At 63.7% G+C, this 27,160-nt stretch overlaps 2 protein-coding genes across 5 annotated transcripts; one reads left to right on the top strand and one right to left on the bottom strand.

The window, feature by feature from the left end:
* Window positions 1-896: 896 nt before the first annotated feature.
* Window positions 897-9,861, top strand: CNTNAP1 (contactin associated protein 1). Its single transcript, XM_075523040.1, has 24 exons — window positions 897-1,038; window positions 2,218-2,319; window positions 2,589-2,782; window positions 2,882-3,029; window positions 3,277-3,480; window positions 3,558-3,742; window positions 3,828-3,971; window positions 4,333-4,594; window positions 4,674-4,823; window positions 4,892-5,063; window positions 5,153-5,259; window positions 5,366-5,485; window positions 5,630-5,833; window positions 5,926-6,082; window positions 6,233-6,360; window positions 6,475-6,642; window positions 6,719-6,937; window positions 7,015-7,254; window positions 7,356-7,592; window positions 7,764-7,891; window positions 8,029-8,122; window positions 8,251-8,484; window positions 8,608-8,655; window positions 8,752-9,861. Exons 1-24 carry the CDS (start codon window positions 960-962, stop codon window positions 8,940-8,942), a joined length of 3,915 nt encoding a protein of 1,304 aa, XP_075379155.1. The 5' UTR covers window positions 897-959; the 3' UTR covers window positions 8,943-9,861.
* A 344-nt stretch (window positions 9,862-10,205) lies between these two features.
* EZH1 (enhancer of zeste 1 polycomb repressive complex 2 subunit) lies at window positions 10,206-27,044 on the bottom strand. 4 transcript variants are annotated; one of them, XM_075522907.1, is made up of 21 exons: window positions 26,307-26,371; window positions 25,311-25,431; window positions 24,588-24,716; window positions 24,157-24,276; window positions 22,959-23,079; window positions 22,159-22,332; window positions 21,134-21,236; window positions 20,700-20,863; window positions 19,768-19,859; window positions 18,808-18,988; window positions 17,701-17,897; window positions 17,157-17,248; window positions 16,531-16,571; window positions 15,850-15,975; window positions 14,638-14,816; window positions 13,861-13,956; window positions 13,373-13,454; window positions 13,131-13,211; window positions 12,643-12,727; window positions 12,420-12,524; window positions 10,206-12,333 (listed from the first exon to the last, which is right to left on the bottom strand). In XM_075522907.1, the coding sequence occupies exons 1-20, from the start codon at window positions 26,315-26,317 to the stop codon at window positions 12,464-12,466; spliced, it is 2,256 nt and encodes a 751-aa protein (XP_075379022.1). In that variant the 5' UTR covers window positions 26,318-26,371; the 3' UTR covers window positions 10,206-12,333; window positions 12,420-12,463. The 4 variants fall into 4 exon arrangements, with proteins under 4 accessions (XP_075379022.1, XP_075379024.1, XP_075379021.1 ...); XM_075522909.1 differs by lacking the exons at window positions 10,206-12,333; window positions 26,307-26,371 and adding an exon at window positions 26,613-27,044 and having other exon boundaries at window positions 12,368-12,524; XM_075522906.1 differs by lacking the exon at window positions 10,206-12,333 and having other exon boundaries at window positions 12,368-12,524.
* Between the last annotated feature and the right edge of the window lie 116 nt (window positions 27,045-27,160).

Here is a 27,160-nt window from a genome sequence, read left to right as displayed (position 1 = left end):
GTCTGGTGGGCAGCACCCTGGTGCCAGCGGTGCGGAGCTGCCCGCACCGAGCACGGCCAGGCCAGGCTCCTGCGCAGCACCGGGCCCCTGCTTGGACCCAGCGGCCCCTGGTGCATCTCCATCCCTCGGGGCTGGGCTCGGGGCGCTGCACGGGGCTCCTGGGAGAGGGGGGGTCCCGGCAGAGCCGGGGGGACACAGGGCACCGCGCGGTCTGTGGGGCAGGCAGCGTATGTAGGCCACGCAGCTGCCAGCCCCCCCGTCCCCTCCGTGGGTGTCTGGGGCTGTTTGGGAACAGACACGGGCTAAATCCCGTCTTCTGCACCGCTGGAGACGGGCGGCCCCGCAACCCGCAGGCCTTAATCTGCGGCTTGATTACAAACTGCCGCCGCATCTGCTGCGGGAGGGCTGGCGGGCACCGCTGCAGGCGCCTGGGCCACATCTGCGGGGGTCACATCTGGGGGGCCGCGCCTGCGGGCGGTCAGGCCACGCAGCCCGGCGGGGGCTCGGGGCAGGGCCGGGCACGGCGGGGGCTCGGGGCTGCGCGGGAGCCAGGGATGCTCGGGGAGCTCCCTGCACGGCCCCGCTCGTGTCCGCCCTGCGCTGCCCGTGTCCCGCTCTGCCCACGCACCTCCACCCCGAGCCCACCCAGGCCACGGGCCGCGGTCCGGCTGCAGCCCGGCGCAGCTGTAAGCCCGCGCTGGACCCGGCGCCGAGGACCGGGGGAACCGGGGGGCCCGGCGGGAGCGCCCCTCGGGGCGCGGCAGCGGGGGAGGCTGGGGGGGGGCCGGGGCTCTGCGCTGCACCCAGCCCGGCCCCCGCGCCCCCTCCCCGGGGCCGCCCCCCCCTCACCGCCGCCACCGCCCCCCCCCCCCGCCCCGTGGGCGGAGCCGCCGCCCCGCTCCGCCGCGCGGCTGCAGCACCGGGAGCGGCGGCGCTGAGGGCGCTCGGGGCGCTCCAGCATGGGCGCTCGCCGCCTCCTCGGGCTCCTGCTCGCCGCCTGCGCCGGCCTCCTGCGCCCCGGCCCCGGCTGCCTCGCACGTAAGTGGGGCCGCAGCCGCGGGAGCGGCCGCTCCGCACTGCGGGACCGCAGCCGCCGCCCCGGCCCCGCACCCCCGAGCCGCCCCCGCGCCTCGAGCCGCCCCCGGCCCCCCCCCCCCCCGCCCCGTTCCCGCGGGCATCCCCCCTTCTCCCCCGGGCACCCCCCGGCGCCCCCCCCCCACCGCCCCCGGTCCGCGCCGTCCCCAAGGTCACCGCCGGACACGGGCGTCCGGGCGCTCCCGCCGCGCCCTGCCCGGGGCCGCCCCGCCGCAGCCCCCCCCCCGCCGGCGGCACGGCACCCGCCCGGAGCCCCCGCGGGCCCCGGGGCGCCCGGGGATGCCCAGGGATGCCCCGGGCACCCGCCCCGCTGCGCCGCATCCCCGCGCCCGGCGCGGGGCTGGTCCCGCTCCCCGGGGCGGGAGGGGCGGGGGGGGGCGGCTGGCCGGGCACGGGGACGGGCACCGGCAAGGCCCTGGCCTCACCGAGCAGCTCTCTGCGGCCCCTTCCCCCGGGGCCGGGGTGGCCCGGGGCCCCGCTGGCTGCGGGGGACGGCGGCGGGGGACGATGCGGGCAGGAGGCGATGCGGGCAGGAGGCGATGCGGGCAGGGGGCGATGCGGGCAGGGGGCGATGCGGCGTGGGCGCAGCGCGGCTGCCCTTGGCCCTGCAGTGAGGGCTGGGGGTGCAGCAAACGCTCCTGGGGCTCCCCAGGCTCCGTCCGACCCGGCCGGGGGGGGGGCTCGGGACCTCGGCCCCGCCGGAGCCTCCCCTGCAGATGCCGCGCGGGCTCGCACGGGGACCCCTGGCCTCCCACGCGGGACCCTGCCCCGGCGGGGCGGGGCGGGGCGGGGCGGGGGGGTCCCGGTGCCCACGTCAGTGCGGAGGCGGCTGGTGCGGGCGCCGGGGCCCGCAGAGGTGTGTCAGCTCCGCTGCAGTGGGAGGGGAGAGCGGGAGCTGGACCCGCCGCGCCGCAGGGTCCCCGGAGCCCGCGGGGTCCCGCAGGGTCCGCGGGGTCCCCGGATCCTGCAGAGCCCGCGGGGTCCCCGGAGCCCGCGGGGTCCCCAGATGCTGCAGAGCCCGCGGGGTCCCGCGGGGCCGGGCCGGGCTGGGGGGGCTGCTGCGGGGACACCGCCCGAACTGGGCGCCCCGAGCCTGGCCCCCAGCCCCCCCTCTGCCCGCAGGCCCCTGCTACGATGAGCTCGTCGCTCCCCTCTACTCCTCGTCCATCGGTGCCTCCTCCAGATACAACATCTTCTACTCGGCCAGCTTTGCCCGGCTGCACAGTGAGTCCCCGCGCGGGACCGGCGTGCAGACGGGGCGGGGGGCCGTGGGCAGTGGGCGTCCCCGGCAAGGTCTTGCCTCGCGTGGGGCTGAGGGGCTCGCGGGTGCCCACGGCAGAGCCCTCAGCATCCCCTGGGGGTGGGGGAGAGCCCTGCAGCCCTCCGGCTCCCACCCACAGTCGGGTGCTGCAGTGGGGCCGAGCAAGCAGCTCGCTCAGCCGGTAGCCGCTGGGTGCCCGGCTGTGGGGCCAGCTGAGCCGGTCCCCCCACAGGCACCAGTGGCTGGTCCCCCGACCCCCGGGACAAGCAGCCCTGGCTCCAGATTGACCTGATGCAAAAGCACCGGATCAACGCGGTGGCCACACAGGGGACCTTCAACACCTACGACTGGCTGACGCGCTACATCGTGCTCTACGGAGACCACCCCACCAGCTGGAAACCCTTCTTCCAGCAGGGCAGCAACTGGGTACGGGGGTCCCCAGGGGTCCCTGTGGGAGGGGGTCCCTGGGGGGAGTGGAGACCCCCAGCCCGGCATGAGGTGCTGATGGCAGCCCTTCGTCCCCAGACGTTCTTCGGGAACGTGAACGAGAGCGGGGTGGTGCGGCACGACCTGCACTACCCCATCCTCGCGCGCTACGTCCGCATCATCCCGGTGGCCTGGAACCCACGCGGGAAGATCGGGCTGCGCCTGGGCCTCTACGGCTGCCCCTACCGTGAGTACCCGGCCCGGGGGCTCCAGCAGCCCCACGCAGGGTGGGACCCTGGCCTGGCCACCCATGTGGCAGGGGGCCAGCCCCTGGCTCCAGCATGCCTGGAAAACCCTTTCCCAGAGGGGATTATGTCCAAGCAGTCTGCAGTCATTTGCTCTGGCATAAACCACAGCAGGAAGGAGGGTTCCCCGTGCCAGGGCTCCTGCTGCTGCGGGCAGTGACATGGCTGGGGCTGCTCTGCTTTCCCCAGGGTCCCACGTGCTCTACTTCGATGGGGATGATGCCATCTCCTACCGCTTCCGGGCCAAGAGGATCAGCACCCTTGAGGATGACATCTCCTTCAACTTCAAGACGCTGGAGCAGGACGGGGTGCTGATGCACGGGGAGGGCTCACAGGGTGACTACATCACGGTGGAGCTCAAGCAGGCCCAGCTCTTCCTGCACATCAGCTTAGGTGAGCCGGGGCCAGGGGGCCGGGGGGCCCGGGGATGCGAGGCCGAGGGGCCGCTGGCTGAGGCTGCCCCTCCCCAGGCAGCAGCCCGCTGCACGCCAGCGAGGGCCACACGACGGCGACGGTGGGCAGCCTCCTGGATGACCAGCACTGGCACTCGCTGCACATCGAGCGCTACGGCCACCACGTCAACCTGACTCTGGACGGGGAGGTCAAGCGCTTCCGCTGCCACGGCACCTTCAACCAGCTCGACCTCGACACCGAGGTGGGTGCGGCAGGCAGGGAGCTGCCAGGATGCTGACCTGCGGTGTCCCCCAGCGAGGGGCTGACCCCCTCCTTCTGCCTCCCAGCTCTTCTTCGGGGGGGTGATTGACCAGGACAAGCAGCACCTCACCTACCGGCAAAACTTCCGGGGCTGTGTGGAGAACATCATCTTCAACGGGGTCAACATCGCCGACCTGGCCCGGCACCGGAGACACAACATCCGCTTTGAGGTCCAGCCCCAGGGGGTGGCCCCTTCCCTGGGGGTCCCATCCCTGCCATGGGGGGACCCCTTTCCTGGAGAAGGGCCAGGCCTTCAGCCCCACTGGGGGGTGACCCTTTCCCTGGGCCAGGTTCCCCCCCCCGCCGTGGGGTGACGTGAGGCCGGGCAGCGGCCGCGCTCAGCCGAGCGGCACCACATCGACCATGCGAGGTCGTCCCTGGCCCGGGGCGCCCGCCCGGCCCTGCCAGGCGATGGGATCGAGCAGGGGTGATCGGGGTCAGGGCTGGGGGGCTGGGGGGCTGGGGGGCTGGGGGGGCCCTCCCCACCACAGGAGCATCCCCTTCCTTACCGCTGCCCGTGGTCACCCCCAGGGCAGCGTGGGCCACTACTGCCAGGACCAGCTGAACACCCCCATTACCTTCGCCGGCATCAACAACTACGTGCGGGTGCCAGGGATCCCGCGGAGGAACCGCCTGGCCGTCAGCTTCCGCTTCCGCTCTTGGGACACCACCGGGCTCCTGCTCTACACCAGCTTTGCCGACCGCCTGGGCTCCCTCGAGGTGGTGTTGAGCAAGGGGCAGCTCAATGTCTCCATCGCCCAGCCTGGCAAGAAGAAGCTGGAGTTTGCCGCAGGTGGGCTGGCGAGCCGGCGTGGGGCTGGGGGCCGGTCTGGCAGCAGTGCCTCCCCACGCACCCTCCTCTCCCCGCACAGGGTATCGCCTGAACGATGGCTTCTGGCACTCGGTGCAGCTGGTGGCGCGGGAAGGCTCGGCCGTGGTGACCATCGATGATGACGATGGCGCCGAGTTTCGGGTGGCGCACCCCTTCCAGCTCCGCACTGGCAGCCAGTACTTCTTCGGAGGTGGGTGGCGGGGCAGGGGCCAGGGGCGATGGGTGCCCAGGGGCCGCTCACCCCGCTGTGCCTTGCAGGCTGCCCCAAGCCAGCCTCGGTCACTGGCTGCCAGTCGAACCAGACGGCCTTCCACGGCTGCCTGCAGATGCTGAACGTGGACATGCAGCCTGTGGACGTGGAGCTGCTCGTGCAGCACCGGCTGGGGCAGTACTTCAACGTGCTCTTCAACGTCTGTGGCATCACGGACAGGTATCGGTCGGGACAGGGGTGCCGGCTGGGAGCGGGTGGGGGCTGGAGGGCTGCGCCGGTGCCAGGACGGGAGCCCTCTGTGCCCTCAGGTGCACCCCCAACCTGTGCGAGCACGACGGCCGCTGCGTCCAGTCCTGGGACGACTTCATGTGCATCTGCGACCTGACGGGGTACAAGGGCGAGACCTGCCACAAATGTGAGCCCGGGGCCTCGTGGGTGGGGGGACAGGACGGGCACCCACAGCTCCTCCCGCTGCCCGGCACCCCCCTCGCGCTGACCCCAGCCTCGTTTCCCTCTTCCAGCCCTTTACAAGGAGTCGTGCGATGCTTACCGGGTCAGCGGGAAAACCTCGGGGAACTACACCATCGACCCAGACGGCAGCGGGCCGCTCAAGCCCTTCACGGTGTACTGCGACATCCGAGGTGGGGGCGGTCGGAGGGCGCGGGGGTCCCTCTGCCCAGTGCCCCCAGGGACCAGCCTCTGCCTGTGCACTGGGGCCGGAGCAGGACGGAGGGAGCGGGGGGTGTCCCAGCGGGCCGGTCCTAACAGCCCCCCTGCCTCCGCAGAGGACCGGGCATGGACCATCATCCGGCACAACCGCCACTATGCCACGCGGGTGACGGGCTCCAGCGTGGACCAGCCCTACCTGGGGGCCGTGGAGTACTGGAACGCCTCCTGGGCCGAGGTCTCGGCGCTGGCAAACGCCTCCGAGTACTGCGAGCAGCGCATCGAGTTCCACTGCTACAGCTCCCGCCTGCTCAACACCCCCTGTGAGCCCCCGGGGGGAGCGGGGCCGTGCCGTGGGGCCGTGCCGCGGGGCCGTGCCGCGGGGCCATGCCCTCACCCTCCCCTGCGTCCTCAGCCGGGCTGCCCTTCAGCTTCTGGATGGGCCGACACGATGAGCGGCACTACTACTGGGGGGGCTCGCGGCCGGGCATCCAGCGCTGCGCCTGCGGGTTGGACAAGAACTGCGCCGACCCCAAGTACTTCTGCAACTGTGACGCCGACCACGCGCTGTGGTGAGCCAGCGGCGTTCCGGGACGGGGGCTGTGGGACAGGGGCTGGGGGCACAGACTCTGGGGGGTTCAGGCAGGGGTTTGGGCGGGGGTGTGGGCTGGTGAAGGGGCAGAAGCCCCTCACGGCCCCTCCGAACCATGCGCTGTTTGCAGGAGGACGGACAAGGGTCTGCTGACCTTCGTGGACCACCTGCCCGTCACCCAGGTTGTGGTCGGAGACACCAACCGCTCCGGCTCCGAAGCCCAGTTCCTGCTGGGTCCCCTGCGGTGCTACGGAGACCGTGAGTGACCAGATCCGCAGAGGGTCCCCTGCCTGCAGAGGGCCCATGCCTGCGGGGGTCCCGTTCCCGTTGAGGGTCCGTGCCCGTCCCTCACCGCCCCTCCTGCTCCCGCAGGCAACACCTGGAACACCGTCTCCTTCAACAGGGGCGCAGCCCTGCTCTTCCCCACCTTCCAGGCCAACCACAGCCTCGACATCTCCTTCTACTTCAAGACCACCGCCCTGTCCGGTGTCTTCCTGGAGAACCCCGGCTCCCGAAACTATATCCGCATCGAGCTCAACAGTATGGGCGGGCGGGGGGTGTGGGGGTGCGGGGGGTGGCGGGACCGGGCACCCCTCCTGACACCGCGTCCCCACAGCCACCAGGGACGTGGTGTTTGCCTACGACATCGGGAACGGGGACGAGAACCTGACGGTGCGGTCGGCGGTGCCCTGGAACGACGATGAGTGGCACCAGGTGAAGGCTGAGCTCAACGTCAAGCTGGCGCGGCTGCGGGTGGACAAGCTGCCCTGGGTGGTGCGGCCAGCCCCCCCGCAGAGCTTCGTCCGCCTGGACTTCGACAGGCCCCTCTACGTCGGTGAGAGCCCCTGGCCACGTCCCTGCGTCCCCAGGTCCCCACGTGCCGCAGGGCGCTGAGTCTCGGCCCCGCTGCAGGCGCGGCAGAGCACAAGATGCGCCCGTTCCTGGGGTGCCTGCGGGCGCTGCGGATGAACGGGGTGACGCTCAACCTGGAGGGCAAGGCCAACGAGACGGAGGGCGTGCGGGTCAACTGCACCGGCCACTGCCAGGACCCACCGGTGCCCTGCCAGAACAGCGGGCTCTGCGTCGAGCGCTACAGCCACTACAGCTGCAACTGCAGCATCTCGGCCTTCGACGGGCCCTTCTGCAACCACGGTGAGCGGCTGCGCCCGCCCGCACCGAGGGTGGGGGCCCTCGCAGGGGCCGGGCTGGGGGAGAGGAGCCGGCGCTCCCGTCACCCTGCAGTTCCCCCGCAGACATCGGCGGGTACTTCGAGGAGGGCACCTGGGTGCGGTACAACATCCTGCCGATGTCACTGTACGCCGCCCGCGAGTTCGCCAGCATTGTCAGCAGCCCCTGGCAGCCCCTGCCTGGCTACAACCTCACCAGCGAGGAGGTCAGCTTCAGCTTCAGCACCACCTCGGCGCCCGCCGTGCTGCTCTATGTCAGCTCCTTTGTCAAGGACTACATGGCCGTGCTCATCAAGGATGACGGTGAGGGCAGGGCTCCCCGCCCCGGGGCTCACCCAGAGCCCAGGGGCACCTCCCCGGGCGCCGGGGCCACACGGGACCCTCCTCCGGCCGACGCCAGTCGCCAGCCCTACGGAGGGGCTGGACTCGCCCCCGAGAGCCCCGGCGCTGCTGACGGCCCTGCTCCGCCCGCAGGGAGCCTGCAGCTGCGCTACCAGCTGGGCACCAGCCCCTACGTCTTTGCCCTCACCACCAAGCCGGTGACGGATGGGAGGCCGCACCGCGTCAACATCACCCGCCTGCACCGCACGCTCTACACCCAGGTAGGGGGCCGGAGCATCCTCCCTGCTGGGGCCTGGGGGACTGCGTGGCTGGGGGTCAGGCTGGGAGGGGGCACGGGCAGGGTGGCAGGAGGCGGAGGAGGCTCAGCGGGCGCTGACGCGGTGCACCGGCCTCCCAGGTCGACTATCTCCCCGTCATGGAGCAGCAGTTCTCCCTGTTCGTGGACAGCAAGCTGGACTCGCCCAAAAACCTGTACCTGGGGCGTGTGATGGGTGAGCTGGGTCCTGCCCTCGGCTGCCCGTGCCTGCGCTGGGATCCCTGCGGGCACCGGGGTCTCCTCTGCCCAGCACGGTCCTTGCCCTCCGCGGGGGACGAGCCTTCTCCTTCTGTGCCCCCGCAGAGACCGGCGTGATTGACCCCGAGATCCAGCGCTACAACACGCCCGGCTTCTCAGGCTGCCTCTCCGGGGTGAAGTTCAACAGCCTCGTCCCCCTCAAAGCCATCTTCCGCCCCACCAGCGTCGTGCGGCCCTACAGCATCCGGGGGGAGCTGGTGGAGTCGAGCTGCGCCTCCATGCTTCCCCTCACCACCATCCTCATCCCTCCTGAGATGGACCCCTGGTACATGGGCACAGGTAGGTGCCGGGGTGGGAGCCCAGCAGGGACGGAGCCCCCCGGCAAGCGTCAGCTGCGGAGGGGATCCTCCAGCATGAGACCCCACTGCAGCCCGGTCTCAGCCACCCGCTCCGTCTCCGCAGAGTTCCCCCACGTGCACGACGACGGCTGGATTGGGATCATCATTGGGTGTAAGTGAATCGCCCGGACAGCGTCCGTCCCCCCCCCGCCTCTGCCCTGGCCCCGCGGCCCCTCCCCGGCCCCTCACCGCCGCCTCTCTCCCGCAGTTGTGACCTTCCTACTGCTGCTGCTCGGGGGGCTGCTGGTGCTGCTGTACTTCTACTACCACCGCTACAAGGGCTCCTACCATACCAACGAGCCCAAGGCCGTCCAGGACTACGGCAGCGCCGCCAAACCGCTGTCGGCGCGCAAGGACCAGAACCTGCCCCAGATCTTGGAGGAGGCAAAAGGGGACTAGCGGGGCCGGGGGGTGGGACGGGCTCGCAGCCCCCGCGGCCCTGGGAGCCGCCCGGGGACAAGCGAGCGTCGCGGGACCAAAGGGCCGAGCACACCTGAACTGCCAACACCCGCCTCCGGACCAGACCGGACCGCGCCGACCGCCAGCTCCTCCCCGCGGCCGCCACCAACCCAGCCCCCAGAGCGCGGCCGTGACCCACCGAGCCCCGGCCCCGCTCGCCCCGGGCACGCCGGCAGCCCCCGGGGCCAGAGGCAGGCTGCTGCCTCCCACCAGCTGCCAAAACCTGCCCTGCCTCCGGCGGGGAGCCCCGGGGCCGGGCAGCCCACCCTCCCTTTCGCAGGGGAGCGCGCCGGGCGCGCCTGGCTGCCGCCGCCCCGTTAGCGACGACTGCGCGTAGATTACCCGCCGCTTTGCTCGCTTAGCCAGAGCCACGAAGGAAGCCACGCAATACCCAGCCTCGGGGCACAGCCCGAGGCACGCCAAGCAATACCCTGCCTGTGCGGGCGACGGCTGCCGCTGCCGCGCATGATGCCACCGCACTTTGCTGAGATGCTGCTTTCATACGATCAGGTACGGATCCTTTCTACCATTTTTGTTGCTGGATATTATACTACACTCTGATTTTTTTATTCTATCGGTTTGTATAAAAAACCAAACGGAAGCTCCTGTCGGGTGTTACGTTCCGCGTGTCGTGGTACGTGGTCTGTAGTTTGCTACTTCTCTGTACGAAGTGCCAGTCCTGCCGATTACCTCCAGCCCAGGGAAAGCTCCTGTTCACTCGCTGTATTGTGGTAAGACGATGTTACAGAAATGCATTTATCTACCCAAAGGCCTAGCTCCACTGGGCACTTTATTTTTAAAAAAACCTGTTTTGTTGAATGAGATGTGAAGATACTCAAATAAAGGCAGAATGACGGCGTTTGACGCTCCCAGCCTTCGCTTCGGCAGCCTGGGTGCGCAGGGGCGGCAGCTCCTCTCCCGTCCCCGCGGCTCAGCCCGCACCCAGGGGAGGGACCGGCGCGGACAACAGCAATTCCCACTCCCGGAGCGGGATGCAGGATGTAGAGCACATCCTGCTCTCCCCCCCGTGCACCTCCGCCGCCTGCCAGCCCTGAGCCAGTGCCAATTCGGGCAGCCGGTGGCACCGGGACGCTGACGGGCCCCGCTGACCACCACGGAGGGGACAGCCGGGCTGAGGCAGGGACTGTGCCACTGCCAGCGGCTCCCTAGGGTAACAGAGGCCAGCAAGCTGCGGGAGGATGTTCGCTACCACTTTATTATGACAAAGGCTACAAGCCACATTATTTTTAAAGTGCATTATTATTCACCGTCAACAAACCACAGACACAAGCCTGGCGTAGTGCAGATATGGCCAAGGTGGCAGAGGACACTGAGCCGAGAGCAGGGCTGGGGCGAGCCGGGCGGAGGGAGGCGGCAGGAGGCGATGGGGAGTGGGGCTCAGGCAGGTGCCAGGGTACAAGCGCTGCTCCAGACAGACCCAAACCCCTCTGAGCCCCAGGAAGGCGTCATGGACAGCGGGAAGGACGGAGGGACGGACGGCCCCGCCTGCCGCAGCAGGAGGCTGGGAAAGGCATGGCGTGGGCTGTGCCAGGGAGGGCTCGGCTCCTGGGGCAGAGCCAGCACCTCTCTGCCTTCATGGACCATGTGGCTGGGACAGGGCTGCACCTTGGGAGCCCCGTGGGTCCCCAAACGAGCGGGGCGAGGGCCCCAGTGCTGCCCATCTCTGTGCGGTGCCCCCAGACAAACACCCCCCACCCCCCAAGCCCCCGCAGGGGGTGATCAGCCAGGCTCCCCCCCAGAGGAACCGTCTCGGTGCTGTCCCGGGAGCCCAGCGCTGGCCACCCGCACCTCCCGGCTCTCATCACCCCGGGGAAGCCCCGTGCGGGGCCTGGCGGAGCACCCTCTGGGCACCCAGCATCAGGCCGGGCAGGCGGCTGGCAGCATACGTGGCTCCTACGGGACAGCCCCGTCCTTCAGGTCACCCCAGGCCCTGCTCGGGGAACAGCCCCCCATCCAGACCGCCCCGTCCCAGGCCCGGAGCAACATCCCTGCAACGGTGCTGCTGAGGGACGACAGCCGTCGGGGACATCTGCGGTCCCTCCACCCCCAGAGAGGTGCATGGGGCCCAGCTGCTGGCTGAGGAGGATTACTTTAAAGTGCTTTTTTCTTTTTCTTTTTGCATGGGGTGCTAGGGCCAAACCTCGCCCTGCCAGAGAACACTTCCCCTTTATCCGCAGGTCCTGGGCCAGTGTCAGAACCCCCCAGGCAGGTTTCTGAGGAGCCTTCCCCGGGTCACCGCAGGCAGCGCAGCTCTGCTGCGCCCTGTTCAAACCTCGGCACAGCAACATTCAAAAAGTCCTGTGCAACGAAAGGCTCCCACCCCGAGGGGACCCGCTCTGCTGGCTCCCGCAGCACCCGACACCTCCCACAGAGCCCGTGCTGCTCCGAAGGGACTGTCCTGACAGAGGAGGGTGGAGGAACCAGCTCTGGTACCATGCGGTCAGGAAGCGCCTGCTGGCGTGCAGGGTGGCCGAGGGCCGTCCCCCGCTGTGGGTGCAGCCCCAGCTGGTCAGCGGGAGTCCCCCCCCCGTGGCCCCAGAGCTGCCCGGCAGAAGCGTCCACGCACCAGCCCCAGAAGGGCCAGGCAGCAGCGCTGCTGGGGAGGGGCATGAGCCACCCAGCACCCCACAGCCACAGCCAACGCCGCAGGCTGGAAGGGCTTCCTCAGGCTCACGGGTTCCTGCCTCTGGACTCCTCTTGCAGCAGCACCCCCATAACATTGTCTCTAACCAGGTCAGTGGCATCCCTACCCAAAGTGACTTTTTGCATAGTGCTGCTCTCCCCGTCCCCACGCATCGTGCCACGCCAGCCACGGCTAGGCGGTCCCTGTCCCCCAGCCAGCTGGGGCAGCGGGGAAACAGAGCCTCTGACAGCAGCCTGGGGCTTGGAGACCGCTGCAGCCATGTCTCTATGGCTTCCAACCCTGTCCCTGACCTTGCCAACAGGACAAAACAGGCAGCAAGATGTAGCACCCGAGACCAGAGCTTATCCCAGAGGACAGGGCTGGAGGGGAGCACCAGCCCCTCCACCCCCCAGCTCTGCCCCGGGTCTCGGTGCAGGCGGTACCTCACTCGCTTTTGTTCTTCCAGCAGTCAGCAGAAAATGGAAAGAGACTGAGAATTCACGGCTGTCCCTCCTCCTGCACCACAGCTTTTCTTCAAGCCCCAGCTGCCTTGGTCCACGGGCTCCCTCCAGCCCGGGAGACCGCCCGCAGAGCAAGGCTCCAGAGCCTGCCCCAGCCAAGGGCTGGCAAAGCTGCCTCCCCGGCAGCAGCCGCTCGCACTCCTGCCCTGAGTCTCTCTCTGGGCATCTGGATGGAAAGTAGCACTTGTGACACACACAGCAACGGGAACAGCAGCAGTCATGTCAGCGTGAAGCAAACATGGCATTGCTTACAAGGTGCAGCAGCAAGGTGTGCTGGGGACCGCCCCGCACAGAGCCTAGATGATATCCGTCTCCCTCTCTATGCCGACATACTTCAGGGCATCTGCCTGGCTGTACCTACAAGATAGGAAAGTCACGGCTGCTGTAATGACCTCCCGCGCTCCCCACAAACGTGCGCACAGAAAGCGGGGTCAACCCCGCATCCCAGTCCCCAGCTGGCCGCTCCCCACGGTACCTGTAATCGAAGAAGAGCTCCTCTCCCGCCTGGATGGCCCTCTTGGCAAAGATTCCTATCCGGTGGTCTCCGTTCACCATCACAACTGCAACCAGAGAGACGACATCAGAGACGTGCAGCTCCAGCTCAGGCCAGGAGATCTCACGCAGCACTTTTGCCCTGCCTGGCCAGCTGCTGGCCCCCGGGGCCACAGCACCCGAGCTCCTGCCTAGCAGGAACGGGGCGTTCTGGGGGGAGCTCCCAGCCGCTCTCTAGCAGCGATCTCTCCTTGCGAGGCCAGGGCCACCGCAGAGCTGAGCGGGGCTCTCACCGGCAGGAACGGGATTTGCTGCAGAGAGGAGGAGACTTTGTCCAGGCCTTTGAAGTTCTGCTGCTCCCACAGGCTCAGGGCAACCTGGGACCCCGGAGAACCCGCTGCAATCCTGGAGCTGAGCAGGACCCCAGAGAACCTTCCCCCACCGAGATCTGACTGGGCAGGGATATCTCACCTTTGGCATAGCAATTGGGGTTTACCGAGTGATTGGCAAAGCGGATTTTATTTCCTTTGCGGGTGGCGTCAACAACAAAATCTATTAAGAAAAAAAAAAAAAAAAAAAAAAAGAGGAAAACCTTAGTGTAAAGACAGGCCTGCAGCTCAGGCAACAGATAGGCTGAGACTGCCCGACCGGCCACCAGCCCCCTGCCACGAAGCCCAGGTCTCCTCCACCCCTCGAAGCCCCAGGCGAGTTACCGTTGTTGAGGTTGAAGAGGAAGCTGGACATGTACTTGTCATAGACCTTCCCTCGCCGGTCAGCCTCATCCTGTGAAATAAGCTGGAGAAGGAAAACGCCTTGAGAGACTCAGCGCCTGAGGGCACGGCGAGGATCACTGCGAGGAGCGGTGCTTGCCTGCCTCCTGGAAACACGCTCCCGCCCTCCCACCCCACGGGCAGGAGCTCACCAGGGCTCCCAGGGAGGGAGCAGAGGCAAGAGCTGGGCTCCCAGGGAGCAGCACATACACAACGCGCTCCTCCACAGCGGAGGGCCTAGAGGTACCGAGGTGGGTCCCAAAATGGCGCAAGATTCAATCTCTAAACCTGGTCAGAGCGAGCCCACGGCCACGGCCAAGCTGGGGAAGGCACGCTTTCCCTGCTGGACCAGCAGCCGAAGGAAGCACTGCCACTAAACACAGCCTCCCGAGCACGCGGCACAGCAGCCCCAGCACGGCAGAAGCACTGACCTCACCACAGTACTCAGAGATGAACTCATTCTTCTGCACAGACTCCTTGATGAAAGTCCCCCAGCCGGCAACATCCGATGGTGCCAGCAACAAATGCTGGAGCCAAGGTGAAAAGGAAACGGTTAGGGTCGGCAGGCCCACCACCTCCCACGCACACAGAGATCACACCCCCTGTATCAGGCGGGCCAGAAAGCAACAGCAAAGAGCTCCCCACCTCCCGGCACAGTTGCACATGCCGGGGTTAGGGCAGTGCCCGGGAAGAGGCGTGCTGTGCCGGCTGCCACGCTCGGAGTCCCAACATCACGGGGTCGAGTAACTCTGAGGAGCAAAGGGGGGCCAGCGTCTGCCCAGCATCTCCTGGTTTAAGGTGGCACACGGCTCCCTGCAGACTTACAGGCCGTAGCACCATTAGGCTGGAGCTGCACATCACTTGACACCCACTAATTTGCATCTTTCTCTGAATTTTGGTCTTTTTTATGTGCAGTCCCTTGCCCCGACCAGCAGAATCAAGACCGAACCTTTCTCTGCAGTCACTTTTTACACTCCCTTGCTCTCACCCTTCCTCACGTAACTCCCATCTCCTGATTTTCACATCCATAATCCATACTCCAGATTAAGTGCTACAGAAGCCTGGGGCAGAGCAGCTTCTCTTCCAGACCTCCACACTCAGCTGCGGGGGGCTCGCACACCCTCTCCCACGCAGCAGGAGCTCTGTTTATCAGCTCTACCCCGAGGCAGCCACCTGCCAGCAGCCCAGAGCCATGCTGCTGTCAATACCTTTTTGAGACCTCGCTGGATGCTGCAGTTCTTGCAGGAGACCACCTTGCAGTCCCAGTGCTCCGAAGCCCCGCAGGTCAGGCAGAGGTCCGGATCGCACTCCCGCACGGCCAGGTAGCACGGGCACTGCTTGGTGTTGCACTGGGTTTTACAGCGGCAGCCTGGGAAGCGGTTCTGACCTGCAGCAACACAGCCCCCGGTTTTGCACCATGAGGTTTTTCAGCCCTGCAGGAACACAGAAACTCCTCCCGAGCCAGGTCTCACCCTGGCAGGCCCTGGGCAGGTACAGAACTAAGCCTGTCCGCGACCAAGGGCCACGCTGCCTGCCCACCACCCTGCTAACACAAGGAAGGTGCCTTTGTGCTTGTAAAGAGCTCTGCACCCACTCTGCTCTGGGCAGCAGAGACAGGAGCCCCCAGGCCGCCTTCCTGCCCCCCAAAGTCACCAGACAGCGCTCACTAAGAGCACAACGAGACAAGGTGAACGTGAGGCAGCCTGGGCACCCAGGAGCTGGAAGCAAATCACAGAAATACTCTGCATGCACGGGAGCTTGGAGCACCGCTCACACCTAGCAGAGCACAGACCACACACAGGGTCCCTCCCATCTGTGTGGCTGGAGATGCTGATCTGCCTCTTGGGACTAATTATGGGCAGTTTGAAAATAAACAGCTCGGATAATATAAACGTAACAGATCAGTACAGAGAACCTTGGAGCCTGAGTTGGCTCTCTGTCACCCTGTAAGTCCTTCCAGCCACAAGCCGTATCATAACCCTTAATGAATCCACCCTCCGAAGCCCCACTGATGTGGGCAAGTGTGGTTATCTCCATTGCAGAGCTGGGAACGGAAGCGCAGAGAGGAAAAATAACCATGGTGGAGCAGTGACCCAACTCCCACCCTAACTGCTGGCTGCACGCATCCTGGTCTCAGGCAACCAGCAGCATCACCTGCCGGTTGTTGATGCCGGATACGGACATGCAGACGAGCGTTCTCTAACAAGAGCACGTATCTCAGCTGCTGAGAGTCACGGGGCAGCATGGAACAGTTTCCCCTTGGACTTTAGCAGACTGCTAATCTAACTGCTGCAGATGGACAGAGCAGCGAATGCAGGAATAAAGCAGGCCTCCAGCAAGTCCCAGCTCTGCACCCTCCCTCTGGTCTGTGCCAGGAGAGCCGGCTGCTTTCTGCCCGACAGCCCTAGGTTTCTCCTTACAGTCAGGGTTGCACTGGCAGAACTTCTCACAGAAATTCTGAGTCATGATGCAGGGGCAGGAGCTGTCACAGGGATGCTCGGGGTGGTCACAGGGCTGGTAGTTGTACACCTGGGTAGGTGAATTATCTAGAAAAAGAGGGGAAACGCCCGGGTTAGAAGCTGCGCATCGCAGAAGCGTTTGAAAGCGGCAGCCCAGGGCTCCGGAGCAGGGAAGGTGCAAGGTCCCCGTCTGCCTGCAGAGGGCAGGGAGCCCAGCAGCCCGCAGCCCCCGCCCGGCTGGGACCGCCGGCACACGCACACGGCCGCGGGGCCGCGACCCGCCCGTGTCGCAGCGGGGCTGCTCGCCGCACCTCGGCGCCGGCTCTGCCCGGGGCACGGCCGCGCCGCGCGGGCCGCCCGAGCGAGGGCTCGGGGACAGCGGCGATCCCCGGGCACGGCAGCGATCCCCGGGCACGGGCACGGCAGCGATCCCCGGGCACGGCCGCAGCGGGGCCGGCCCGCGGCTCCCCGAGGCGCCCGGCGGCGGCAGCCGCTGCCCCCCGGCGCGGCTGCGGGGCTGCGGGGCCGCGGGGCCGGGAGCAGGACGCGGCCGTCCCGCTGCGCGGGTCAGAGCCCAGGACTCGATCGCGCGGGTGAGCGGCCTCGCGAACCTCGCGTGAGGCGGCCGCAGCAAACGCTTACCTTTCTTCAGCTGAATCTTCCTGCAGTGCGCAGCCCACAGCCTGGAAGAGAAGCAGAGAAGGTCTGAGGGGACGCGCCGGCCTTCGTCAGGGAGAGCCGGCCACGGCCGCTCGGCACCGCCGGTCAGCGCGGCAGCGGGCGCGGGGGCCTTCCAGCGAGGCCGTCTGGCAGCTTCGTGCATTAAGGACCATCAGCCGGCCGCAAAGCCGAGGAAGATGAGAACGGCGCAGCTACGGTGTTGGTAGTGCAAGGCAAACGCTAGAGCCAGAACAACGCTGGACCCACTGGGGTCGGCACACACAAAGTAGGTTGCAAGCCAGGGAGCTGAGGCTAAGGCTGCTGTCCGGACAGCGGTACCGGCCCTCCGCTGCGGTGTGGCACTGCAGTGCTGCCCTCTCCTCCGGGGCTGAGCCCGGGGCCGCGGAGCCCCAGAGCCCCCCAGCCAGGGCAGCAGCACTGGGGAGGGAGGCCAGGGGCCAGCGCCCAGCCGGCAGCACCAGCAGCCCCGTGACAGCGGGACGTGCGCGCAGATGGGAGCCAGATGGGGATTACCAGGAATGCTTTGGCACAAAAAGCAGTGGATCTGGTTGCATTTTAAGAACAAAACAAGCTTGTCCAACACTTGCCTGTGCTTCCTTTTCTTCTTCTGGGATGGATTCATTAATTCGTTTGTTGGCAGTTTTGTTATAAGTGATTCTTTCACTGCAAACTGAAAGACCTACCAAAGAACAGAAGTAAAAAGAAGAATAATGTTCAGTGTACTCAAGTTGCTTTTATCTAAAGCACAAATAGTGAGAATGTAAGCAAGCACACACAGGGAGGCTCCCAGTCCCCAGACCAGTAAGCGGTCAGTTCTGCCCCCAGTTTGACTGACCATGGCTCTCTTTGCTTCTCTTGCCTGGGAAACAGGGGTGCCTGCCCTGCCAGCACGCCCGGGCTCAGACAAGGCACTCTGGAGGAAGCCAAGAGCACCGGGCATGCACGGGGCTCGTTCTGCAAACAGCAGCAGTACTGCAAAATAACAGCACTGAACTCCACAGAGTGTTGATGCAACACATTCCTCGAGGTGGTTTGTGGCAGAGAAGAAAAAACAGCAGGCAAGCAGAGGCCAAGGCCTCCCTCCTGCCGCTGGGCCAGGCGCTGCAGTGCCTGCCCTCTCCAAGCACCCACCTGCTTGCACGTCTTTGTTCCCAGCAGCCTGGCAATGGAGCAGAAGTTGTTGAAATAGGTCCCGTGGAAGACGCGGAAGAGCGACTCCTCAGCTCCCGTCCACTCGACGGGCTCCTGCGGCGTCTCCACCGCGAACAGCTGGGAGGAGGCCGGGCTCAGCTTCTGCTTGGTGGGGGTCTGGCAGCGGGAGTTTGCCTCTGGCAGGAAAGGCAGACATTAGGCCAAACAACATGGGAGAATGCACCCCCGCCGTCACGGCTCCCGAGGGCGGCGGTCCCCCCAAAGTGCCCCCCAAAGACACCTTGCCTCACCCTGGCCCCTACATCTGCCGGCAGCCCTGCACCATGCTCCGTGCCACAGGCTCCTGCCTCTGGTCAGGCAGCCCAGCACTGGCTCTGGTTGGGACGGTGGCGTTGGCCACCTCACAGCAAGGGCAGCACCAGAGCCACCGTGCCGCCTTCCCCTTCCAGGGCTGGCCCAGGACGGAGACCCCGATGAGGGCAGCAGCACCAGAGAGGCCCGAGGACGAGGAAGCTGCTCTCTCCTCTCCCGCCCGAGACGGGACCCTCTGCCCCCGCAGGAGCTCATTCTGTCCCGGCCACCGCCACTTCCCCCGGCGTGGCAGGAGCAGCGCGGTGCTCGTCTGCGGCACCAAGGAGCACTCGCCCCTGGCAGGTCCACGGACAAGCCCCCCGCCTTGACAGCTCCCCAGCAGCTGCTCTGTGCCGCAGCAGGGACAAGCGCACAGACCAACGCTGCCCGGGCACTGCCCTGCCAGGGACATTTTCCTCGCGCGCAGCCAAGCAAGGCGCTCAGAGTTGAGGGCTCTTGGCTTTGCAGGTCCCAGCAAAGCTCTCGCTTTGCCTGGCAACATTCCTCCTTCCTGGGAGAGGACAATGAATCCCACAGCAGCAAGGGCAGGGCTTGGTGTCCCTCGTGTTTGTCTAAGCCCAGCTGTAAACACCGACTCTGTTTGCTAACTCCGAACTCCGCACCCCGTGCGGGACGCAGAGCCAAGACAGGGAGAGCCCCAGCTGCGAGGTGCCGCCTGTCCTTACTGCTCGTACTGCCAGAGGGGAGAGGGGTGTCTCGGGGGTGGCATCGTACCCGAGGAGCTAGAGGCCCACTCGTTGCCCGTGTCTCGGTCGCTGTCGCCCTCCCTCGTCTCAGCGACGGTGGAAGCCGGGGTGTTTGAGCAAGAAGCACCCACCACGTGGTGCCTCCGGCGGCGCCGGCCCGAGCACTTGGACCTGGGGTTGTGCAGCGCAGCAAACTCCTTGGCTCCTTCCTGCAACCAGAGCAGAAGACAAGGCGGGTGGCAGATGACCAGGGAACACAAAAAGGCTTTTCCACCGGCCCTGGGACAAGCCCTGCCGCCACCAAGAGAAGGCAGAAGACCCGCCATGCGTGGTCACTTCAGCGAGTGCCAAGGCCCTGCCAGCTACCTGCAGTGCACGTTCCCGCTTTGCTTCCTTCGGCACCGCTGCCTGGTCCGAAGAGGCTCCCTGTCCCTGTCCCTCCAGTCCGCTCCCCTGCCTCTTGCCCTGGCAATGAAATTCCCCTGGCCTCTTCCTCTGCTCCAGCCCCGCAGCTCCCTGGGACACCCCGTATCTGAGCCAGCTGACCAGCTCCGACACCACCAAGCGCACCCACCTCCCTGCAGCCAGCTCCTCCGATCTGCAGCTCTCGTGCCCGGTCACACAGCTAGGCTGTATTTCTGAAAGATCATTCTTAAAATAGTTCGAGCCTTCCCCACATATGCTAGATTCTTTCCCCAGCATTTTTAACCTGGGCTTCATTTTTCAAACGCTGCACTGAGTCCAGAGAAATAATTTGTCACCACAATTTCCCACCTGCTAGCTACGAAATTAGTCTTCGTTGGAGACTTGCTAAAATATGCATCTGGTAAGGTCTGTATTTGGATTCATGCTCCCCCAAATCCAATGAGGATTAGAACTAATTCTGAAAAATCACCAAAGTTGTGAAAAGGACCCACAGAGTTCTGCAAAGCAGGGCTGGCCAGGCCACTTCTCTCGTGGTTTCAAAAGCAGCAATGCAGAAACATACCAGCCAGAGGAAACAGTCTGCTCCGCAAGGATCTGGCTCGATCTTGGTCTCTCTATTCTTTCGTTTGTACACATTAGGAGTAGCATGAAAAGCTGTAAAAATAATAGTTATCTTTACTATTAGCATCCTCCAAGGGTCTCTCCCCACGCTGCAAGGGACGGGGGCAGCACGAACTCAACGAAGGTAAGTGGGAGCCTGAGGCAGTCAGCAAGAGTGCCCGAGCAGCTCTCCCAGCAGTGGGGAACGAGGCGGCAGGACCTCCTGGCCAGCCCTGCTCCAACCCATGACGGGGACCCAGCGGCACTGGGGGAACACTTGGGAAGGAGAGGCCATAGGAAAAAGATCTGCTTTCAGACTGAAAAAAGAAGACCACATGATCTTAATATTATATCTTTTAATAAATAATTCACTGGAAGGAGTCCTGTGACTTTCCAAAGAAGCCCTTAGACCTGGGAAACAGCAGGCCCAACAGCTAACCAGTATCCAAAAGGCTTTGGCAGGACAAACCGCAGGAACATGACTAAGATGAAGCTGTAAGTTCCAGTGAGGCAACAAAACACAGGGGCATGTCCAGACTTTAGAAGTGAAACATTCATGCCTTTCCCTGATGAGCTTCTGCAAAGCAAGGGTAAAGTCTAGTTGCGGCACAAACTGCCAGGAGGCTCGAACGCGGCGTGCTGAACAATGGTGAGAAAGAGGGGACGGCCACGCAGGTCGGTTTACCATCCGTTTGAGGAAATGAGTGGAGCCGTCTTTACAAAAGGCTTCTGGGCACCTGTCAGCTCCTAAGGCTCCACTGCAAACTCCGGGGAGGCACCACCCCCTAAAGACTGCAGCACAGACACTAAGCAAGGCGTACAGAGGTACGAAGCACTGAGGAGAAATGAGGAGAAAAGGGCTCTAGGGAAGCGTCCGGACGAGACTGCACTTACGATGCAGAAAACAGTCGTATTTGAAGCAGCGGCGGCAGAAGAGGGTATGGAAGGAGTGCAGGGACTGCTCCCGCTGGACCGACTTCGCGCACGGCCCGTCTATGTTGGGAGTGCACTGCGGTGGCAGCACGTTCGGGTCCGACACTTCCGTGAGCTCCCGGTACCTAGTCGACAAACAGAAACACCCACAGATGTGCATGCTTTCCTAATTTGGGACATTTCACGCGCCTACATTACTATCTGGGCCAGTAGGACTCTGGCCCAGACACCCTGAGGCTAAACTAAAACTTCTAACGCTCAAAAACCGCTCTGCTCACGGTGCCTGCAGCCAACTGAGCTCTGCTTTCCGGTCAGAGCACAGTGCTGTTTTCCAAAATACAGATTTCAATTGTTGCTAAGAAAGGTAACAGACAACTTAAGGAGAGATCTTCTACCTCTCTTTCATATCATCTGGGAAGCCGTATTCAGGAAACATAGAAGAAATAGCAGTGAATATCATGTCATTTGGAAACCGCTTCTTTGAACACTTTTTGTTACCTAAGAAAAAGAAGAGAGACAATTCCTCAGTTAAGCTGGATGTGAACGTGTCTTTCCTTCTTCCACAGAGAGCGATTCCAGTAGGTGTTCAGGATTGTATTTTACGAGACAGAAATGTAATCCCATATACAATGGATAAACCTTTTGTCCTGCAACTAGGCTAAGGCGTTTCCAGATGCAGTACACTCTGCCACTTTCACAGTAGCATAATGCTACTGCATTGATGGAAGTACTAACGCTTTCTTAAGGACTATTACTATTTATTTTTACCAAGACAGGATTTGCAGACAGTGCTTTTCTACATCTGTGAAAGGTCCTGGTATTTGTGCTACCCGTATCACTATAAACCAAAGACAAAGACAGAATTACCAGTCAGCATTCCTAAGGTCATGCAGGACACATGAAAATCCCACAAACCAGAGCTTCCTCTATGCAAGAAGAACTCCAGGTGGCACAGGAGAGGGAAGAGGAACACTAATACATGGAAAACAGGTCTGGAAGGGATGGGAAAAGCTCCACCTCCCTGGCCTACAGCAGAATCCGATCTACCTACAAGCTTACTGACAGGCGCTTGCCGGACCGGCACTTTAAAACCTCCAGGAGCAGAGATCCCCCAGCCTCCTCACATAATACCCCACCGCTTCGCTAATCCTACCATGAAATGGTTTTCCAGATGACTCATTTAAATTCTTCCTCACCACACTTTAAGCTGGTGACTTCTTATCCCATCCACAGGGGACAATGAGAACCACCGATTTCCCTTCTGCTTTCGACCACCGTACCAGAACTTGCCAAGCTGGTCACTACCCTTAGCGACACACTAATAACCAAGAGTGACGGCAGGAGAGCACTGGCCAGCTACTCAGGCAGGGCAGGATGGAAACGTGACCAACATAACCCCAATTTCTGTTGCCAAACCCACCTTCCACTGCAATTCGCTTTCTTTTCCTTGTGACTGGCAGCTCCTCTTTCCCATCCTCCTGTTTAACCTCAGAATCATTGTGTCCTTCCTCTTCCTCGTCCGAGTACTGATTCAGGGCATTCACTAGCTCCAGGAACACGGCATCACTGATGAGGACTGACCCTGAAATCATTTCTGAAACACAGAGATGTCAGCCAGTTTGTGGGAGTGCCATCGTCTTTCACGCTCCTCATGGTGGTAAATCACAAGCCAGCCACACGGCATTGTTAGCAACCAGAACCTTTCTCTCAATTTTGTAGGGATAGGTGGGATTTTAATGCTAGAGAGTCACAAGAGTAGTGTATAATTTTTAGCAATCTGAGGACAGGGCACAGCAGAGAGTTTTCCACTGCCTCCCTCCCTCCAGGCAGAGTTTTATGATGGGGTAGGCAGCACTGTAGGGAAACACACCGGCTTTTCATTTCTGAAAAGATTGATTACAGTCTTGGCTAAGGTCACAAGCAAAACGAGGTTGCCAAGCTCCTCCTAACTTCTAGAACATTTCTCAGCATCCCAGAGCACGCCTGTGAACCCCCGTGAACAAGCGCATCGGCTCCAGGCACCCCAGGCCTAGAATGGAGTGGGATATCAAAAGGCAGGACTGTGTCTTTGCAAACTAGACAGCAGGCGTGTTCCTGTTTTTCTGCCCTAAGAGCTCCCACAGAAAAGCTGGTTACTGCTGCCACCTTTTGACTTCTTAACTACTTTGATATGTTATTTGCAAGAGACTGAATGGACGGTGCTGACTGCTCCCAGGTTACCTTCCTCTCCATGAACTTTCCCATCATAGTTATTAATAAGTTCTTCAATGAACGTTTCATCTTCTTCCTTCACCTCATCTCCCATGTAAGGGATATTGCACAGAACAGTTTCATCCTCCACCTGAAAAGAGATCAGATACAATTCAGAAAACCAGCGCTTGCCGATTCCCAGCCAGGCTGTGTGTCTGAGGCTGCTCTCGTCCACGCGGACCCGCAGACAACACCGTGCAAAGCAAAGGTTCAGCCCTCCTGGCTGCAGGTTCACGTGTCTCATCGCTGACATTTCGTTGTTATCCCATGCCAGCAGCATAACTCTGACCCCTGAAAGTGCAATTGCTTTAAAAAAGAAGAGCAGTGCCTCCAAGGCTTACAGAAACTCACAAACACACACATTGCCAAGAATAATAAACAGCCAAAAGATGTCAGAGAGATTGTGTTCGAGGCAGAGTAGAACTGGAGTGGTGAAAGGCAAACCGGTAACTCACTCCCCAGAGGAACACAGCCAAAGCTGAGGAGCGTTCTCGCGTTAACCAGAGGAGCAAGGACATGGGACCTTCATTGCCATGGCACCACCGACCGACTCTGCGTTACAGTTGCCGGTGTCGCACTGCTCCCCCAGTCTGCGACGGGAGCCTTCAGAGAGCCCTGCAGGTTGCAGGACACATCCACGCCCCGCACCAGGCAGAGGGCCAGGCTAGCCACAGACCACCTCTTTGTTTAACAAATAGTCTTAACTACGCCACATCAAAATCTGCATTTAAATCACTCCCCTCACTGCTATGATAGAGGAACTAATCCTCAATAGCATCCTTACAACGAGACCAGCAGGGTAATCCAGTTACAGAGGAAAGGACCTGCCTAAGAAATAAAACTCTTCATTTAAATGGGAAGAAAAATCTTAAGAAAAAACCAAAAAAAAACCCCAAAAACCATATTCAGTCCTTGAATCCTGTGAAATAATGGTGGCCCTATCGAGCAGTCAGGTGTAAAGGAGAGACTAGGTGGGTAAGACAGCGCGGATACAAGGCTGTTTTATGGGATTCAACAAAACAAGCAACTAAAACAATACTTTCCGTCATCTCTCGAGCAGACATCGCTTGAAACAAGTGGGTTGAAGAACGCATAATCACTCCACAACCACGTAACAGTTACACACTAATTGCACCAAGACCTTGCGCCCCAGAGCCCTCCTACATACCATGAAATTCTGCTGAAGAGGGGACCAGGAGTACATAATGGGCACCAGTGCCACCGTGTTCAGCGTCCTCATGTACAGCGTCTGGCTTGGAAATCCCGGGAAAATGCTCTCAACAGTACACTGGAATACGAGTAAAGAGAAGGGCAGTGAGGAAACCCCCAACGGGAGGCAGTCACAGCCAGAGGGAAATCGCACTTCAGGACAAACACAGTGAAGCCCTGCATTTACTCTTTGGGACTCCTTCGCAGGAAAGGCCTTTGGTTTGGTTGGGGTTTTTTTCCCATTTCTGCATCCCAGAAGAGTGCGAGGCACGGCCTGATGCTGCCGTAGGACAGCACACTCAAAAAACGATCCCGTATCCTCACAGCTCCCTGCAAAGCCCTGGTTCTAGTCCACCCTTGCTGCTGCCGTGCCCCTCTTCCTCCCCACACCTGTTTTAGGAACGGGTGCCCGCTGACTGGCTTCATCAATTGCACCGGCTGGACTCGAAGCTTCTTCCAGTCTTCATTCAGAATTTGAGTCCTTTCATGAACCTTCGCAAAGTTGGCCACAAACAGAGCCTGAAATGAGAGAAAGCAGCACTCAAAATTTAAGCAGTCATGTTGGGAATGCTTAAACCCCTCCTGAGATCTTGTTTCAAGTATCAGAATGTATGCGAGGCAGAGCAGTTCAAATTGGTGATACTCATTCGAAGAAATTCTAATTAAATTCAGCATTGGTACAAAACCATGCTGAGAATCTACCCAACAGCCAGTAGCTTTTGAGAACGCCTGATCCCAGCCGACCTCTTCTAAAATCCTGCCCGCCAAGGAGAGGAGCATCAGAGTAAGTCATCGGAAACCCACCAGCACTGAGAGGGTTCGAGCAAGGAGATATTTCAAGGGACAAGTGGAAACAAGTGCTCTTGCTGCAGTTATGCAAGCACTCGGCCAACGGACTTCTCCGCACAACGGACGCTGACTGCACGGCTCCAGGCTAATAACGGAGCGTGAGGAGAAGTGTATCTCTTCAAACTCATCCAGCTTACAACTAACATATAGCTTTGCAACTCGCAGGATGAAGCGCCCATCTGATAGCTGCTCAAATGCTATAAGGCAAAGCGAAGTCTTTAGAAGATATTCTTTCAGCTGGCGCTACCATCGTTATGTCTTTACCTTAGCTCCCATGTTCGCCTGAAACCTCTTGAGCTGCCGAAGCCGCATATATTCAGACTTGACTTTTCTTTTCCAGTATATAATACACTTTGACGTTGGAGGGGTGGCGATTTCCATTTTTCTATAAAAATACAGCAAGAATAAATATCAAATAACGGAGAGCTTAATCCTGTAAACAAGTGCTATTACAAAAAAAATCCCTGAGGATTTTAACTGCATCGTAGACTTTTAATGAGCAAAAAATAACTGCGTAAATCTGCACTAGTCCTATTTACGGAACGACCACGGCACAGAGTGCGCTGAAAAGCCCGGGGAGCTCCAGACGTCGGCCGCGGCAGGGAACGAAGCGCGCTGACCGGGCTGCGGGCTCCTGCCCCCCCGAGCCCCCGCCACCCCTCCGCGGGCAGAGCCCTCCCGCCCGCCCCGGGCAGCGGAACGGACGGCGGCCCGGGCCCCCGCTGCACCCCCGCGAGGCCCGGGGGGCTGCCGGCTTCCCCAGGGAAGGGACACGCCGCCGGAGGCAGCGGCGGCTCCCGGGCCCCCCGGGCGGGCTGGCAGCGGGGCGCGGAGCACCCCCGGCCTGGCTCGGCCCCGCCCGGGACGGGACGTGCCCCCGCCCGGCCCCGGGCTGCGCTGCGAGCCCGGCCTCGGACGGCGCCGGCCCGGGGGGACCCCAACCGCCCCCCCGCCACTCCGGCCGGGCCCGAGCGCCTCCCCGCGGGGCCGCACGGCTGCTGCGGCGGCAGCGCCGAGCACGGGCCCGCGCCGGGGGCCGCCGCCCGGCTGCGCCGGTGACACGCACCGGAGCGGGCCCAGGCCGGCCGGCGCCGCCGGAGCGGGCGAGCGGGTCCCGGCCCCGCCGCCCCGCGCGGCCCCTGCCCCAGGCGGCCGCGGCGCCCCCAGAGCCCCCGCCGGTGCCCCGGCTGCCCCCGCCCCGGGGCTCCCCCGCCCCCGGGCCCCCCCGCGCCGCCGGCCCGAGCCCCGCCCCGCACTCACTCCTCGGCCATCGCGCCGGGGGAGGCCGCGCGCCCCTGCGCAGCCGCGCCTGCGCCGCGCCCGGCCCCGCCCCCGGGCAGCCCCGCCCCCGGCCCCGGCCCCGCCCCCCGCGCTGCGGCCACGCCCCTGGGCCCCGCCCCCGCGCTGCGGCCACGCCCCGCTCCCGCCGGTACCGGCCGGGCCGGGGCGCAGCGGGGCTGCCCGGGCGGGGCGGGGAGCGCGGGCGGCGGGGCGCTCTGGGCCCGCACCCGCACCGGCAGGGCCCGGGCGGAGCGGCCCGTTTCAGCCCAGAGAACCCCCCCCCACCGGCTGCGGGGAACGGGCCTCGCCCGGCGGCTCCGACAGCGGTGCCTAGCCCACGCCGCTGTCCGCCCCCGCTCGGGTGCGCCCGGCCCCGTCTCCCCGCGGGCTCTCCCCGACCCGACCCTGCTGCGGGCCCGGCCCGCTCCCGCGGGAAGCGTTTGGCGGGGCGGCGCCCGTCCCCGCCCCGGCTCTGCCGCCCTCCGGGCCCGGGGCGCGCCTGGGCCGGCGGTGCCGCGCTCCACGCCGAGGCGCCCCGGGGACCCCGGCTCCGGCGGCCGCGGCCCTTCTGGCCCCCGCCGCCGGGGCCGCGGAGCGGGCAGGGACGGGCCCGGCGCCCCAGGGACGCGGGTGCCGCGTCGCTGCGGGGCGATGGCGGGGCCGGGCCCCGCGGCCGGCCGGGCCCCGGGCTTCCTGCGGCGGCGCCGGGCAGGAAGCGGCTGTTGGCGGCGGCCTTCCTGCTGCGGGGGCCCCGGCGGCGGGGAGCGGGCGGTGCCGGGCCCTGCCCCGGCGAGGGCCCCGTCCTTCCCCGCCGCCCGCCGCGGTGCTGGAGC

Source organism: Mycteria americana, chromosome 22 (assembly GCF_035582795.1).
Source record: "Mycteria americana isolate JAX WOST 10 ecotype Jacksonville Zoo and Gardens chromosome 22, USCA_MyAme_1.0, whole genome shotgun sequence".
Classification (NCBI taxonomy): domain Eukaryota; kingdom Metazoa; phylum Chordata; class Aves; order Ciconiiformes; family Ciconiidae; genus Mycteria; species Mycteria americana.
The sequence above is the reverse complement of the archived record's forward strand: the minus strand, read 5'-3'. Positions and strand labels throughout refer to the sequence as shown.

Coding starts and splice junctions, on each gene's coding strand:
- CNTNAP1 (XM_075523040.1), top strand. CDS start 960: ATGGGCGCTCGCCGCCTCCTCGGGCTCCTGCTCGCCGCCTGCGCCGGC. Junction 1,039..2,217: donor CGGCCCCGGCTGCCTCGCAC/GTAAGTGGGGCC, acceptor CTCTGCCCGCAG/GCCCCTGCTACGATGAGCTC. Junction 3,743..3,827: donor AGCTCGACCTCGACACCGAG/GTGGGTGCGGCA, acceptor TCTGCCTCCCAG/CTCTTCTTCGGGGGGGTGAT.
- EZH1 (XM_075522907.1), bottom strand. Junction 17,249..17,700: donor GAACAAAGACGTGCAAGCAG/GTGGGTGCTTGG, acceptor GTTCTTTGGTAG/GTCTTTCAGTTTGCAGTGAA. Junction 12,728..13,130: donor CCCCAATTGCTATGCCAAAG/GTGAGATATCCC, acceptor CTCTGGTTGCAG/TTGTGATGGTGAACGGAGAC.